The 17,480-nt window shown below is 32.2% G+C and overlaps 1 protein-coding gene across 1 annotated transcript; it reads right to left on the reverse strand.

Moving 5' to 3' along the window:
• Positions 1 to 1,283: 1,283 nt before the first annotated feature.
• On the reverse strand, positions 1,284 to 15,787 carry LOC127718334 (uncharacterized). Its single transcript, XM_052224330.1, has 7 exons — positions 14,948 to 15,787; positions 10,392 to 10,512; positions 8,982 to 9,118; positions 6,973 to 7,105; positions 4,872 to 5,011; positions 2,902 to 3,098; positions 1,284 to 2,632 (listed from the first exon to the last, which is right to left on the reverse strand). The coding sequence occupies exons 2-7, from the start codon at positions 10,495 to 10,497 to the stop codon at positions 2,437 to 2,439; spliced, it is 909 nt and encodes a 302-aa protein (XP_052080290.1). The 5' UTR covers positions 10,498 to 10,512; positions 14,948 to 15,787; the 3' UTR covers positions 1,284 to 2,436.
• Positions 15,788 to 17,480: the final 1,693 nt, after the last annotated feature.

The following is a 17,480-nucleotide window of genomic DNA, read 5'->3' on the forward strand; positions in this document are numbered from 1 at the left end:
GGTTTTGTTTTTTGCCGTGATTTTATTCCTAATCAATTAGAGACTTGAAGATGGATTAACTACTGCCTTAATTTGATATTTGTCTTTTTTTCAGAAATATATAAAACAATTTGTTCTAAAAAAAATGTCATTCTTATGAGATGTCAAGCTTTATTGTCGAAATTACCTGATGGAATACAGTCAAATAACATACGTTGTGCGCACGTGCGCCCTTAAATTAGTTCTGACGTACGTGTTTTTTTGTTTTTTTTTCTTTCTTTTTATTTTATCTTTTGTTTTATCACAGTTTTTTCTCTATTCGAAACATGTTATAAGCTATTTATCTATTTAATATTTTGTTATTATCACATCAGGTGCCAAATTAGAGAAGTGTCATAAACTGACATTATACTAACAATAGGTCAAATGGTTGAAGTACAATACATGTACTTTTGGCCAATGCCAGCACATAAATGTGAAGATTTTTTATTTTCCATGTGAATAGTTATTCTTTAAATCAAGTTTCAAAAATTAATTGGCCGTGAAATCAGTGCATTTTCATTACTATTTTGTCGGTAGGGATCAGTAGCTAGTATTGCACGTTACCTGTTATACCATGATGGACTTAATGTTATGGAAACCCTCAAAATGCATTTATTATTTGATATTTTGCCAATAACAGTCGTAAAAACACATTCATCAAACATAATAATTTAATTGGATCCGTCAGTACGCCCTTCGATAAGTCCAGACGTACGTGTTTTTTGTTTGTTTGATGTTTTTTTTTGTGACAGTTGTTGCTCTAATCGATACATGTTATAAACTTTTTTTTATTCAATGTTTTGGTATTATCACATCAGTAGGCAAATTAGAAAAGTGTCATAAAGTGACATTATACAAACAATTGGTCAAACGGATGACGTACAATACATGTACTTTTGGTCAATGCCAGCACATACAAGTAAAGATTTATAAATTTACACGTCAGTAGTTATTCTTTAGATCAAGTTCCAAGAATGAATGGGTATTAACATCTTTATGTTGTTAGAGTAGTAGCTAGCTAGTATAACACAAGCATACTTGTATGTACTCAAGATAAACCACGCGAAATCTTTTCTCGGTTGTCTAGCCATTTCTATTTTTTCGATTAAGGGAGATAACTTGCGCAACTAACGTCGCTTGTTATTCATCCTGGACTCCGCTAGAGATGCAATTACGTATACTTCGCCTTTAATAACTTTGGATTCATTTGTGTTTGTGCAGTACTGCTTTTGTATGTTCACAGGGTATATGGGGACCACAAATTGAAATTCAAACATAATTTTAATTAAAGACTTGTATGACAAATTTTTCAATTATCCAAAGAACTACACAAAATGAAAATAAATGAACTTACATTGTGATGTTATTATTTTTTTAGGGATATCCTGCATTTATCAATGGACATGCTGTATGCTAAAGTCATATTAACGAAAAGTCTCCCTTCTAAATTATTGTTAGATATCGTTTTGCATTAGACATAAAATCCTGATGAACATTAGATATACCCATGGAACTTACACTCTTAGGGGTATATCAAATAACAAAATTAGTTAACAATCGTAAAGATGAATATTCATAAGTGGAGTATCAAATTTAAAAGGCTGTTTTTCGAAAACTAGAACATGAAAATGTTCATTAAAAAAAGCTATCGGAAATCCTCGGGTGTATCCGCTACTCTCCATGAAGGTACGGAATCGGCCGAGTTGTGACGAATGTAAAAAAAGAAATCAAAGAAATAAGTGTTCTTGAAAGACTATATGTAGACAAATTTCGCCAACTCTGAATAAATGTTTCACCTATACATTAAATGACAAATTTATTTCTAAAGAGATCATCGCGTAGTGTAAAATACGTTATAGTGCATTTGCAAAAACCATAAACCTTATTAATGTTGTACCAAGTACTTCTGCCTAATTAGAAAAAATGGATTAATTAATTGATAAATTGAAAACTTATTCAACTTTTTTTTATAACAAACTTTTCTTTAATAAAACGTTGATGAATAAGAAACTATTAAGAAACTTCCAACTCCCTCTGTCAAAGTTGACCTTGAATAAATTTGGCTATTGTGTTGGGTCCCGTTTGGTCAAATAGCTCCTCTTGTGTTTTGGTCTTATACATCTCTGACTTTCAAATATTTTGGTTTGGACGTTCCTGATGAAGGTAAATCCATAAAAGCTCATCGTATGCAACAAATAAGTAGTGTTTTTTTTTTCATTTACAGTCACTTCTTATATCGTAAATCTTTTACTTAATTTACGTTTTGGTATTTAAAGTAAAATGGTCAAATTTATACATCATCATCATCGAATCTTTATCTTATTTATTGCACATTATATAATCCTAATCACTGCAGATAAATACAATTCTTAAATTTGCCTGGATGCACGCATGGGGAGACAATGTATATTTTTTTTAAGGATAGACAGTCTTGGCTGGGCTGTCCAAACCTATGTAGACTAGGTTCTTTGCATCAGCGATTACTCGTACACCCAGATAGGAGATGAAACCATCAATAGTGAAGCCAAGTCCTGAAGCTTCAACGATCTTCTTGTACGCTTCAGCCTCTTTTTTATACTGGGCAATAATAGACTGGGCCTCTGTCACAGCTCTAAAATAATAATAAAAAAGTAATAAGCATCAATCATTAAATCGCTTTACCTAGTGCGATTGATAAGGTTGGCCTTTACCATTGTGCACTCGTTTATTGTTGACATTTAGAAGTCTTTTTTTTTGTACACTTGTGTCGATAAGATTTAAAAGTATTTTCTTTGATTTTATCTTTTACAATTCAGTCATCTTTGCATTCCTAAAAGAAATAATTGCTCACAACAGGCAGGTGAAAATGACAAAATTACCTTCTATAAAACGTTCTCTTACCTGTTAGCTAAAATACGAGTATCAGATTCTGCCTTGTCAATAATAATCTTGGCATTTGTTTCAGCTTCACGTTTCTGTGTCTCAGCCTCTGTCAAAAGTCGCGGACGTTCGTTGTTAGCCACCCGTATGTCTTCTCTGGCCTTTTCTTTACTCCTTATGGCACTCTCGTATTCTGTTGGTCGAGCAATGTTGTTCACCTTAAATATATACCATTGTTTAGCAACATCATATGCTATGTGGATGGTTGCCAAATTACGTGTGAAATTTCTTTGGTTTTGATTGCAGTGCAATATTACTTTCAAAGAATGACGGTATTATACCAAAAGGGTTATAGTACACACACGGTGGCTAAGTTTAAACTATCTAGGTGGTGATTTTGAAGCGTGAATGCTGGTGAATTTTAGGGCTGTAATTTAAAATTTCTCTCTAAATATCCCAAAGTTTAATATGAAATGGTGATTAATTAATAGTGTTGTCATTGGCAATCATCAGCAATTACCATGTTTCACTCAAAACTAACAATAGTGATTTTTAACTTAATTATCTGATGTTTCTTGCACTCACTAATATATGCATTAAAACTTGAGAACTGGTGAATGTTATTCAGTACAAAATTTGTATTGCACTTCATGCAGTATTGTAGTTCTACTTTTGTCAAATATAAACACCTTTACATCATTGTACATGGAATTAAACAGTAAAACAGTCAATTCCGCTCAATCCGGTGATAGGGGCCGTCTTAAACTTACTGTTAGGTGAGAGTTTGTTTGCACCGTGTTGAAGGCCTCGATGTGACTTTGAGATGAAGAATAACAATAAAAGCGCTGTTCCTTTGCTTTTTGTGTTTTTTTGCTGTGCACATACTGATTTTGAATCATTGATGGATACCCATGTCCTTTCTTTGCTAATACTCCGTTTAAATATATTCAGATTCAATAAGAGTTGTACCGCAGATGATTATGCGTTAGTTATTATCTATTTTCACTCTGTAGCGTGTAGAAATCAAAATCAATCCAAGTGGGCAACATAAGTTATTTTTCTAATGTGAGTTATGAAATAAGACTGTTATGCACAATTAATGTGCATACAGTGAAAATAGGATGATTCAGACTGTTATGCACAATTAATGTGCATACAGTGAAAACAGGGTGATTCAGTAAAATAGATCCATCTTGAAGATGAATACTGGTTATTGAGAGTGATTCATTCTGAACTATATCTATGTATACTCCTCAGTAAACATAAGACTGATTGATGTTTGTCTAACGTTCAACGGTAAATATAACATGCATCAGGAACCTGATGTTCAGTGGTTGTCGTTTGTTGATGTGGTTCATAAGTGTTTCTCGTTTCTCGTTTTTTATATAGATTAGACCGTTGGTTTTCCTGTTTGAATGGTTTTACACTAGTCGTTTGTAGGGCCCTTTATAGCTTGCTGTTCGGTGTGAGCCAAGGCTCTGTGTTGAAATCCGTACTTTGACCTATAATGGTTAACTTTTACAAATTGTGACTTGGATGGAGAGTTGTCTCATTGGCACTCATACCACATCTTCTTATATCTATATACAGGTTGGTGCAGGTTGGTAACATGCTGATTAACATGATTTAAATGCGCACTGCTTTATAGTAGAAAGACACTTAGCTAGCTCATAAAGGTATAATCCGAAGTGCGACGTGTCAGCCTACCTAGACCCGTCTTTGCTCTTGGTCATAAACGCCGAAAGCACAGTTTTTCTGGGTTTGGAATGATGTGAATTGAACAGAAGAAAGAGTGGTTTCTAACATGTATGAGTTTATTGTATTTGTCAGCAGTTATATTCAAAAAGAGTGTTCTTATCTTTGTCAGTCATTTGGGATGATTCAGTCTATGTTGAACTTTTGAACTTGTGCTATGGGCTCTATGTCTCATCTATAATCATCTCCTTTTATTAATATATATATATTTCAAAATGTTAACAAAATCCACTCACTTGCAAATCTGTAATTTCTGCGTTTACTTTTTTATATCTGACCATTATTTGATCCTTGACCTTTTCCTGAAAATTGGCACGCTCTGCTGCAAACTGAGATGTGTTAAAATAGCTACATGACTCATGAATAGCAGATTCTCCTTAAAAAGAAATATTTATTCATAAAGGTTGCTACATCTTAAAAAAAAGTTATACATTTAAGATATTGATATGTTTACCACGTCTTAGATTGTGGTTTACCGAGTGTGATTTCGCATTGCTATACGACGTGTCTCGTTATTTATGCATCCAACATTCATGTATTTAGTTATGATGTTTCTTTTGTGTCGGTTTGCGAGGAACAATTTTGCTAGATTTCAATAATACTACAATATTTATGATCAATTCATATATTGTTTAAAGTACGTTTGGATATTGTGTTATTTCTTATCGTTTGTGTTTTGAATTCTGTATTTTCGGTACATTTCACAAATGTCTTATTTGTCAGTATAGTCGAGTTAATTTCCATTGTCCATGGATTAAGTATTGTGGTAGTCCAAATAATTATGACGTCGTCACAGCATTAATTTAAAATAGCCTTTCAAGACCGTCATAGTCATGATAATTGTTTGGACTAGAATATCAAAATAATTGTGAATTTTTCGTTCCATATAATTGTATGAATTTCAAGTTTATATATCTGTCACAAAAATACGTCACTTTTTGTGGCGTTAATCCATTCATGTGACGCGCAGTTTGTGGTGTCCTGTGCTGTCGGTAATGGGAGATGTCCGTTGTTATCTGCGGTTTACATGTTTTATGTACTATTATATTTTTTAGTTATGTATTTCTCCGTGCTGAGTGTTCTTGCGTTTGTTTGTATCGTATTTCTGTCACGTAGTGTTGTCATTTTAGCGATATTTTTTAACATTGCCATATAAGCGGGAGGTTTGGCTAGCCATAAAACCAGGTTCAATCCACCATTTTTTCATAAATTGTCCTGTACCAAGTCAGGAATATGGCAGTTGTTATCAAATAGTCCGTTTCTAAGTATGTTGGCGTTTGTTTTTGTTGCAGTTCAGTGTTTCTGTTATTCCGTTGTTTTCCTCTCATAGTTGATGTGTTTACTTTGGTTTTAGTTTGTAACACGGAATTGTTTTCTCTTAATCGATTTATGATTTTGAACAGCGGTATACTACTGTTGCCTTTATTTACTGTGGTTTGCTTCCAGAGGAGGTTTTTACACTCGTATAACTAGTTAATCATTGTATTATGGAGTAGAATGGATCCATTGTGCATCAAATCATGACACAAAATCCATTAAAGCGCTGGACAATTTGCAAAAATTAGGAACAGTGATTTCATAGCAGTTCGTCATCACAAAGTTACAATAAAGCCTTTAAAAGAGGGACGAAAGATACCAGAGGGACAGTCAAACTCATAGATCGAAAACAAACTGACAACGCCATGGCCAAAAATAAAAAGACAAACAGACAAATGATAGTACAGATGACACAACATAGAAAACTAAAGACTAAGCAACACGAACCCCACCAAAAACTGGGGGTGATCTCAGGTGCTCCGAAAGGGTAAGCAGATCCTGCTCCACATGTGGCAACCAACTCACACCTCACTGCAAGGTCAAGACGGTTACTACTGAGCACTAATTTAAGCGGAATTCTTTGCTTAATGTCATTGAAGCTACGTCTGTTCATTGAAGCACAAAATTGTGTGGTAATACAAACATAATTCCTTACCAGGAGTTTCGCCCATATTTACTGTTTATCTTCGTTGATATATAGTTGAAGTTACCATTAAATAAAAAATGTCCTTTATTGGGTCTTTTAAAAAAAATGAAAAAGTATGTGGTGACATTTTGCTTTCTTACATTTCATAGTTGAGGTTAACTGTTAATCCATTGCAACCAATCGTCATGACTTAATCAAAAATGAAGTGTCGAAGTAAAAAATAAACGTAAAATGCAAGAAATATCCACAGCAGCTTTTTTCGCTATCATTCATATAATGTCTAAAGGGAAAAAAGAAATAAAATTGTTACAAAAGAACTTCATTTATGTGAAAATGAGACTGCGTGAAATGTTCTAATAATTCGTACAAAATACCTTCATATCTGAGAAATTTCGTGTAACCATCTTTATCCCTGAATTCAAGAATGATATCCCTAAGTTTGTCCGATCTGACTTTGTATTGATAGCTAACATAAAGGACAATTTTTACACCATCTTTGTTTAAACTCTGAAACAGAATACAGTAAAATATTACAGAAATAATTACCTTAAAGACTATAAAGGGTCTGTACATTTATTTCACATATAATATTTCAACTTGAAGAAGGAAAAGACTCCAAGTTAGGAATATGACAGTTCTTTTCCATTCGTTTGATGTGTTTGAGCTTTTAATTTTGCCATTTGATAAGGGACTTTCCGTTTTGAATTTTCCTTGTAGTTCGATATTTTTGTCATTTTACTTTTGATTCAAGTTCAATCTCCTTTGTAAAATCTTTTCAATTCTTTGGAATAGATAGGTTTCGAATAACGTAATCTGAGTTTGAGTTATTTCCCCTGACCGCCATTTTGGAGGGATAAACGATTGATTTTCTCATTTGACTAATCAAATTGAAATATGGGATACACACAAGTCTGATAAGAGATCCTTACTCGATAGTAATGATGAATTAAGCAAGGCTAAAAGAAATAAAAACTGTCCAGAAAAACACTTTTTTACAAAGTCTAATAATCAGTATAACAAGTTGAGCTTGGCTGATTCATGAAGGAATTTGCGAACGCAGCCCTCCAACGAAAGGGGAGCAAGTCTTGCTCTAATTCTGATATGATTATCTGATTATAATGTTCATTATTTGTATTACTATCTGATTATTATGTCCCTTATTTGTATTGATATCTGAATATTACGTATCTTTTTTTTAAAGATATTAGATTAGTATGTTTCTTATTTGTATTGATATAAGATTAGTGTGTCCCTTATGTGTAATGATAACAGATCACTATGTGTCTTATTTGTATTGGTATAAGATTAGTATGTCCCTTATTTGTAAAGATATCAGATCATTATATGTCTTATTTGTATTGACATCAGATTATTATGTCTTTTGATATATATTGATATCAGATTATTATGTTTTTTATTAGTATTGATATCAGATTATTATGTTTTTTATTAGCATTAATATCAGATTATTATGTTTTTTATTAGTATTGATATCAGATTATTATGTTTTTTATTAGTATTGATATCAGATTATTATGTTTTTTATCAGTATTGATATCAGATCATTTGAAATTCCTTTTGGTTTCATTTAAGACTTGTTTTGTTTCGCTGCTGTCTTACTGAAATCAACCCATTATCAGATTTTATTCATGAAATAAAAACTAAATATACATATTGAAACAAGCTATTATACACGTATAGATATATGTCTTGTTTCTAGCAGGTCATATTTAAGCTACATGTATATGTAAAGAATGCGACAACGAAATGAACCCCGTTATGTATTGTGCATCTAACATGGCTCATCTGGCTTTGTTTCACCATGCGAGACAACAAGGAAGCAATGACGCCCCAACTTACATCTTAAATCATAAAATGAGCAATCTTAGATGTACTACGCTGAGAAACAGCAAACAAACTTTAAAAGATAACAAACTATGGCCCACGAGGTGCGCACGCAACCACAAATTTGTAAAGGTGGTAACGAAAGTAAATTGATTGAATATATCAACAGTGGAAAATAGTTTCTTTATATTCTAGACGAGAACAATATATTTAAAAAATTGGTTCTGTCTTGTGGTTCACCATGGATGAATGGAGAGAAAGTTTAGACAGATATTTGAAAAAGAGGGGCTTACATTTTGCCTTGCAAGAGGACACCTACATATCACGAAGTTTTTTTGTGAGGATTTGGTAACATGTAAAGAGTGGTGCAATCTACCTACACAAGTCATCGGATTTAACGTCACCATTACGTCTAGATGTAGCTGCGTATTTAAACATCCCACACAGGCCATTTTAGTCCCTCTTAAGCATTTACTGCAGGACGGTGAGAGTCCAGGCATGACCATATTTTATAATTCAATAAAAAAATAATATTTACTTCTAGGTGATTGAATGTAAGTGATGTGTATACACTTGGAAATTTGATGAATTTAAATCCTGGAAGTCCTGTGTGTAAACCTTCTCTTTCTGTGGTATTTTCTAACTTTTTCAGAATTGTATCGTACTTTATACCAACTATAAATATAAAAAGAAAATGACTTATAATATTTGCTTTTGTAAATAATTTTCTTATGACTTATTTGTTCTTTCGTTCAAAAAGCAGGTAGAGGCTCGGGGGAACCTGTATTGATCACCTGGTAAATTTGCATAACATTGATACATTGCAATATCTATGTATATATATATATATAACGTTGTTTTCAATTTAGACTTGTTTATATTTTTTCGTTTGGGCTTGTATTATATTTGCCTTCGGGTTTATATAATCCGTTCATCCTATTTTGACTCTTTCAAAATTCAAGAGTCTATCCTAAATTGAGGTAAATTATATGGCCTTCCAAATACCGTTTCGATTCCTAACATCACTGAAGAGACATTAATTGTCGAAATCCGGATATGGTGTACAAAAACCTTTGCACCTTTTGTTTGCGGTATACCATATATATACTTTTTCACTCATTTGGTCTTTTGAAAAATGTTATTTGTGCTGTATTTAGACCCCTCTACCAAGAAATTTGTTTTGCATGCACACGTATAAAAATTGCGGTTTTTATCCAACGCAATCATAGGATAGAACGTTGTTTTCAATTTAGACTTGTTTATATATATAAGAATATTTGGCTTGAAAACAAACTACATGTGCCAAATGTTGGACTGAGGAGTCGATTGAAGATTCATTTACTTTGACTTATTAGTAGATATTGTTTTGCTATTATTAGTTATATTTTAGGAAATTAGGTAAAACGCTTAAATTGGTCAAAATCATTTAACTCCAATATGCAGTCGACTGACAATTTTTGTCATTTTTGTGTGTTTATAGGTCTGATATGGTGATCGTTCGGTTGGTCATTCGGAGCAGTAAATCCCATAAAGAGAAGACTTACGATTTCGATGATATGATTTATTTATAGATCTAATTATTCTGATAACGTGATCATTTCTGTTTTTACAGTTTCTTTCTGTTTACACTATCCGCAAAAAGACAAAAATATCTTAAAACCGCCAGTATTTATGAAAAGCAATTCTCTCATTTAATTTCAACTAATTCTATCGTTTAATGTGTTTTCAATATGGAAAAACTTAACTTTCCCCTATATAACTCATCTAAAATAAATGTGATATCGTTAATTTCAATGTATTTAACAAAATACCAAGGTCCGTGACCTACAGTTTTCATATCGAAATTTGAAAGCACAATGACCCAGAACTTTTTTACATAAGTTTGAGAAAAATCTGTTATCGAACATTTAAACACCCAAGCTACCATAACAGTATATTTTCATCTTACTTTCGTCTGATGCCAGTTTCTTGAGTGAAGTTGCTACTACTGCTATCAACGTGATAATTACAACCAGGACAATGACAGTGACAATAATGCACTTACAGCTACACATCTTGTTTTATGTATTCTGTAAAAATATAATAGGTGTAAACAAATAACTAAAACATTACTAATTGATTTCATACTTCCAAAACAAACAGTATGGACATGGTGGAGGCAATGTGATTTAGTGAGCAAGCATTATTAAATTCAGACTATATCTCCTGTTGAAATCAGTTAGAAACATTTAAAAGATAAAACGATATGCCTACTTATCGATCCTAAACTTTTCAACATTAAAGCGGACACGCAGGTATCATTTTTGTTTTTTGCCGAAGATGATTTAACTTAATCAACAATTTTATGAATTGAGGAAAATGTGTTAACTGGACACTATTGCGCTCTCCTCCCAGATGCAACAAATTTAACAAAAACCTTTTATTTACCCATGCATTTTACCTTGGTAATACAAACATTCTGCTTGGATTTACTTTTTCAACCATTCGGAAGATCCACAAAACCAATTGGTCAACGATTAGTTATATGTACAATGAACACTGTAGAAGGAGAAGATCAGCAAATTTCCTTGATCCATATTAAATAAATTCATCATAGATACCAGGATTAAAATGTGTAAGCAAGACGCGCGTCTCGTCTATAAAAGACTCATCATCAGTGACGCTCAAATCAAAAAAAATTAAAAAGGCCAAGTAAAGTACGAAGTTGAAGAGCATTGAGGACCCGAAATTCGAAAAGTTTTTGTCAAATACAGCTAAGGTAACCATTCCTGGGGTAGAAAATCCTTAGTATTTCGAAAAATTTATAGTTTTATAATCAGTTTATTTATAATTATGATAAATCCTGTCAACACAGAAGTGCTGACTACTGGACTGATGATACTCTCGGAGTGTGATTTATGCTTTTTGATATGTTGTATTAAAAGCGTATCATTTTCTAATTCAAACTTTTCTTCCCATATATTCTCATTTGGTCAAACTATACCCCTAAGAGGCCCTGCATAAGTGGTCTACAGCCATAGCATGATTTTAAAAAATGTTATAAGAGAATAAAAAATATATTTAAGGTGAACTTAACATGTTTTGTGTTTCTATTTCATATAGCTATAGATACTAGCTACGGAGTAACAGGGTATATAGTTTTGACCAGTCCGTCAGTCATTCAGTTCATCAGTCTAGGATTCTAACTCAAAACGTTTATATTTGATTGCATCCTTGCTTTGATATACTTTGATATATGTGTTCATACAATGAGAGGATGAACTCTATAAATTTGCACATCACAAAGGTGAGATCAAAATAACTAAAAATAGACCGAATTTCTTCCAAAATGGTGGTTACAGGATGTCACAACAAATACTGTATATGGGATTATCACATATTATAAGAGGATGATATCTGTTGATTTTGAAGTCACTATTTCAAGGGTCAAGGTCATAGTTGCAAAAGATATACTGAAATTTGGACAGAAAACTTGTTTCCGAATGGTGAATCAAATACTTAATATGGAATTACAATCGTACCTAGATATATATGGTCATATATAGTGAGAGGTAAATCTCTAATAATTTTGGGGTCTCTTTGTATAAGGTCAAGGTCATAGTTACTAAAAATTGTACAAAAAACGGGTTCCTTGTGTTAAATTACATAAACAACATAATTAAGGTATTGCAATTATACTTGAATGTATCATCACATTTAATGACAGCCAAGGTCAAATTTAAATCACGGTCTAAATGCCTAAAAACTAAAATTTGTAAAAAGGGCACATCATATGTGATTGCAACCTTATTTGGATATGTGGCAATAAATATTAAGAGGATGTAGAGGAAGATCCCTATTGATTGTGTAGTCACGTGATCTAAGGTCAAGGTAATACTTATTAATAAAAAATGGCTGAAAGCAATATTACTGTCTTAATCATAATCATGATTTATATGAGGATGAGCAGTATGACTGCTTGCTTGCTTAGTTAAAGGTTCTTCACATTATTTTCCCAAGATATAAGAAATCAATTATTTAAGACTTTTCAAACTATGATCCAAATTAATAGATTGTTCAAATAAAAAATATTGACATAAAAGAGAGGCGAAAGATACCAATGGGACTTTCAAGCTCATAAGGTAAAGCGTGTACTAATATGTAGATGCACGAATTACCCCCACCTCCTTGAAACATTTATGCATTGAAATCGCAAAAATGATAACCCGGGAAAAAAATTGACCTTTTTTAGAAAAAAAATTATTAATAATTTCATATTCATATGAAAGTTATTTGCCAACAAGTAACTCATAAACATGTATATGTCTTTTATCATTATGAAATGGAACAAAGTCTTTAGGTTCTCTTTTAAAACATGTATTTCGAAATAAAAACCGAATAACACAAGCAATCATATAGTTATTATCACTGTAGCACTTTGAGGTGTCCTTTCTGCTCATAAGTCCTGTATACAGGATTCATTTTATTCCCCAGATCATTTTGTATCTGTTTCTCTTGTACAAATTGACAAATTGTCAAAAAACAATTGTTAACATATTCCAGAGTATAAAAGATTATTAAAGTATATCTATATTAAGGATCACTACAGGCTATTTAGAGGGGGATTCCTTTAGATGTATGAGATTGTCTCGTCATCAATGTGCGTACAACGTTGATGGACACATAATGTTGTGCCGTTACGTCTCGTTTCATTAAACATTTTTAATAAGGTAACATGACTTGATTATGTACGATCTTCTCCATTATTCAGATATTCCTTTAACTGTCAAAAAGTATGAAAAAAAATGTGCTTTATTTCAATATTTTTACCAGAAATTGACAACTATATTTCATTCATAGATTGCTTAATGGTAAAACCGTAGGGATATAAAAATAAAAAAGGCATTAATTGGTCATGTGACTTGTTTCTAAAACAATGATAAAATCATAGGAAATTAAATGCAATTGCCTGCACAAATTAACCTGACTTGTATTCGACCAGTTATTAACCATTTCAAAGAGTCCAAATCATACTCAACTAAGTCTGAACCATACTCGACCAAGTCGAAACCATACTAGATCAAGTCTGAACGATACTCTACCAATTCAACAATCCTCGACCATTTTTGTAAGTCTATCTTTCTCATTTTTTTCTATTTAGTGTTTGTTTTTACAAGATGTGTTACCCTTGACTAGAAATTTGACCATGAGGTATAATAACTGAATATAAGACATAATTCAGGCAAAAGTAAGTAACGCAATATAAAAATTGTGGTTTATTGTTGAATAAATTATAGTTATACATTCAAAATTGATACAGAGGAAGTAAAGTTCAGACTTCGTTCGAGTATGGTCCAAACTTTGGTCGAGTATGGTTTAGACATTGAAAACAGGTCGAGAACTGATTAAGTACAAGTCGAGAATATATTAAGACTGTTTCAGCCTGGTCGAGTATGCGTTCAGACTACAGACAGTTTTGTATGGTCAGACTACAATCAAGTAATATCGAGTAAAATTCAGATCAATTCAGAATGGTCGCATACAAATCAGTACAGTCAAGTACAAAAAGTGACCAATTTAGACTTTTACTGGTTTGTAGTGATAATAAATCATTTGGTCAAATCCATCCCAATACTGACAAATCAGCATGTGCAATACTGATAACGTTGTCTTCCTTATAGTAATACAGATTTCCGATCTAAGGAGAAAAAAGAGTATTCAATTATTTGATTTCAATGTTGTCAGTTATCCAGGTTGACCTCAATAACCCAATAATTTTCACTTGAAGACTAACACTTCTCCTCTATTTATTACCAATAATTTTCCCTGCACGTTGCGGGTTAAAAATACACAAAACATGTTAATAAGAAACCTTGGGATATTAAATTCAAGTAATCTCTTAGACATATCAAGGGCAATTAATTGTTTCATCATCTTGAAGAACTTGAAAAATTATAAAAATGATCAGATACTCTTTATACGAAATTAAAAGCTATGGTTCTATTTGAAACACTGATCCAAAGTCAGAATATATGATCAGTTTATTCAGTACATTCAGACATGGATCAGTTTGTAAATATGTAAATGCGTTTTATATTAGGCAATGACTTATTTCTGGGTGACTGCACCTTACAAATTGTGTATTTTCTGTAGTGTCTGTTTGCGATGTGCCAACATATCACGATCATCAGTGTTTTGATTCATCATCGTGCGATGTACATTTCATTGAGTTGTTAAATCAACAACTGGCTTTGGTTAACCTTTTCAATAGTGTTGTGTACTTGTATTTACGTTTTCAAGTTACTGTAGTGAACTTTTAGAGACGTTATAGAATAATGGAAAAACTTGCAGGTCTGGGTACTTCGAAAGAACCAACACAATCTCATTTCAAAATATCATTTATTAGAAAGAAATTCAATAACACAGAAATATTATGTTGTAACAGACAATTTAGTATATTTCTGAATAAAAATCTGCTTTCATTCCTACATACATTATTTAAAGATTAGCTAAAAAGTGTCTTACCTTTAAAACAACAAAATATATCACCGCTTAGGTCTCTAAAAAATAATGGGAAGGTCTCAAATGCGGATGTGTACAAATTGCATATTCAAGTTGTGGATGCAAACAATTAAGATGTATTTCTTCAAAAATCCCCAGTTATTGAAGTCACCCGAGCATACAAAAGCGAAAATAGAATCATGTCAAATATATCCTTAAACTGATGTAAAAAATTAAGACACCTGTACATTGTATATGATGTAATTATAAAAAGTATAACGTTATGACAACATCAGGTCAAATTGTTGTTTTGATATATAAATATTTAACATTAAAACAGATAGAAGGTGAAAACTTACACGATTCGTCTCTTTTCACAGTTTCAGGTGTATTCTTCTACTAACATTCTTTTTATTCTTTTCCATATGGTAGTGAAGTGTTATTGAATTTATTCATTCTTGTAAGACAAAAATATTCGACCTTAGACGAAAGTATGGCCTTGTTTTCAGATTTTGTTTGACTGAATACTTTAGTTCTCTGCTATTTTTCCTGTCCGATTTCATTTTACACACAAAAGTCACGAGATAAGTTCAAAAATCTATGCATTGTTAGATCAATACATCATCGTCTGCTTGAAACATCAATGTGTTAGTGATGACACCTTATGGTAGGTTTTTAATAAGGCGAATTGAAAATGTTTTTATGGAGTTTGGGTTTTTTTTTTTTTTTTAAGAAATATTTACATAATTTTTTGGTTTAATTCCCCTGTTTGAAAATCTAGGCAGATGCATTGAAAAATGTCTCGTGATATGACTTTTCAGCCTCCTCTTTGAAACAGTAATTGTCTCGGAACTCTCTTTTATCATTGTTTATTGTTATCGAAACGAGTTACTTTAATTCCCTTTTCAGAACGTGAATTTTTACTTTTCAAATGTTAAAATGAGCTGATGTTTCCTTGTTCATATTATATATTTCCATTTCTGATATAATTTCTTCTAGAAAGTTCTGTGTTGGTGTTTGCATTAGTATTCGGTAAGTATGTGTCGATATTGTAAAAGATTTGGTCCAGAGAGTATGTACACTGAACAGAGTATATTTTTTTTAGAAAGAATGCTTATATTTCCTACCTCATTAAATATGAATGATCCTAGCACTATTTTATTTTAATCACGTTACCGATCTTACGCTGGTATCACTTGAAGCAGTCATTGAGTGAACTTTGCAAAACGATTTCAAAAATCATGGTGAAGAAAACCAATCAAAATTGAATCACTTAATTATGGAAAGTGCACGATGTTGTATTTATACCAAGAGTGCATAGATTTATGACGTAATCACGTGACGTCTGTGTGTAAAATGAAATCGAACACGGCAAACCCGACTATCTGAAAACTAAAGAATAATGAGGGAAAGACCTTCTAGTTTCGGTAATCTCAAGTTCACTGGGATATATGAGATGCAAGCACTCATTGAAAAGTGGGTTATTGGGTGACAGCACATCATCAATATATCTGAAAGTGAAATTAAACAACTTTGCATAATGGTTGTTTTTGTCTTTGAGAAGGCCAGTAGGGGTGCATAACTAGTACCAATTGAAACACCAACTGTCTGTTGAAATATCAACCCCCTAAATTTATCAGATAAGCTGTCGCTCAAAAAGTCCAGCATTTGATGATATCTTCTGTGTATTTGTTTTTGGAAGTAGTACTAGTGCTGTTATCGGCATTTTATGCGACTGTCATACAAATGAGAGGTTTAACTAACCATAAAACAAGGTTTAATCCACCATTTTCTACATAAGGAAATGACTGTACCAAGTCAGGAATATGACAGTTGTTTTCCATTTGTTTTATATGTTTGAGCTTTTGATTTTGCCATTTGATAAGGGACTTTCCGTTTTGAATTTTCCTTGGAGTTCGGTATTTTTGTTAATTTACTTTTTTATTCACAATATAAGATTTTTCATTAATAAATCAGAATATTTGTATCTCCGATTCCCATTTTTGTCGAAAAAGATGAGCTATAGTAAAAATTCTTTTTCAAGTACATTCATATAAAAAAAGGCACAGGACACCAATGGTTAAGAATTCAGAATTCTCCCGATTGAATGCTAAAACGCATACTATGAAATACTTGCAACATTTCATAACCGACACCTTATGAAAATTTTTAAAACTAATCCTCCGAGAGTTACACAGAATTTAACCCTTTCCCTACACTTGTTTTTTTTTTTGTTTAATCTGTCTAATCAGGTGACAACCTTATTATCAATACTGAGCTGACAAACGACCGGTCCAACAAATAACAGTTGTTACCAAGGTTATTTGGCACGTTAAGAGCTTGAATGATAAACTTCCGCATGTGTCAATGATGTCAAATTATCTTTCCATTTTGCCACTGAGTAACCACTGTATAATAATTTTTTGTATATATATTTTGACATGCAAATTAAAATCATTCATTATAAGTTCCATTTCATAAATATTTGATAATAATCAACAAGAATACAGATCCTTATTTATCAAGTTGTAAATGTTTATTTAATATAGTAGTCGCT

This window comes from Mytilus californianus, unplaced genomic scaffold (genome assembly GCF_021869535.1).
Source record: "Mytilus californianus isolate M0D057914Y unplaced genomic scaffold, xbMytCali1.0.p SCAF_10, whole genome shotgun sequence".
In the NCBI taxonomy this organism is placed as follows: domain Eukaryota; kingdom Metazoa; phylum Mollusca; class Bivalvia; order Mytilida; family Mytilidae; genus Mytilus; species Mytilus californianus.

Coding starts and splice junctions, on each gene's coding strand:
- LOC127718334 (XM_052224330.1), bottom strand. CDS start 10,497: ATGTGTAGCTGTAAGTGCATTATTGTCACTGTCATTGTCCTGGTTGTA. Junction 9,119..10,391: donor GAAACTGGCATCAGACGAAA/GTAAGATGAAAA, acceptor TTATATTTATAG/TTGGTATAAAGTACGATACA. Junction 2,633..2,901: donor ACTCGTATTTTAGCTAACAG/GTAAGAGAACGT, acceptor TTATTATTTTAG/AGCTGTGACAGAGGCCCAGT.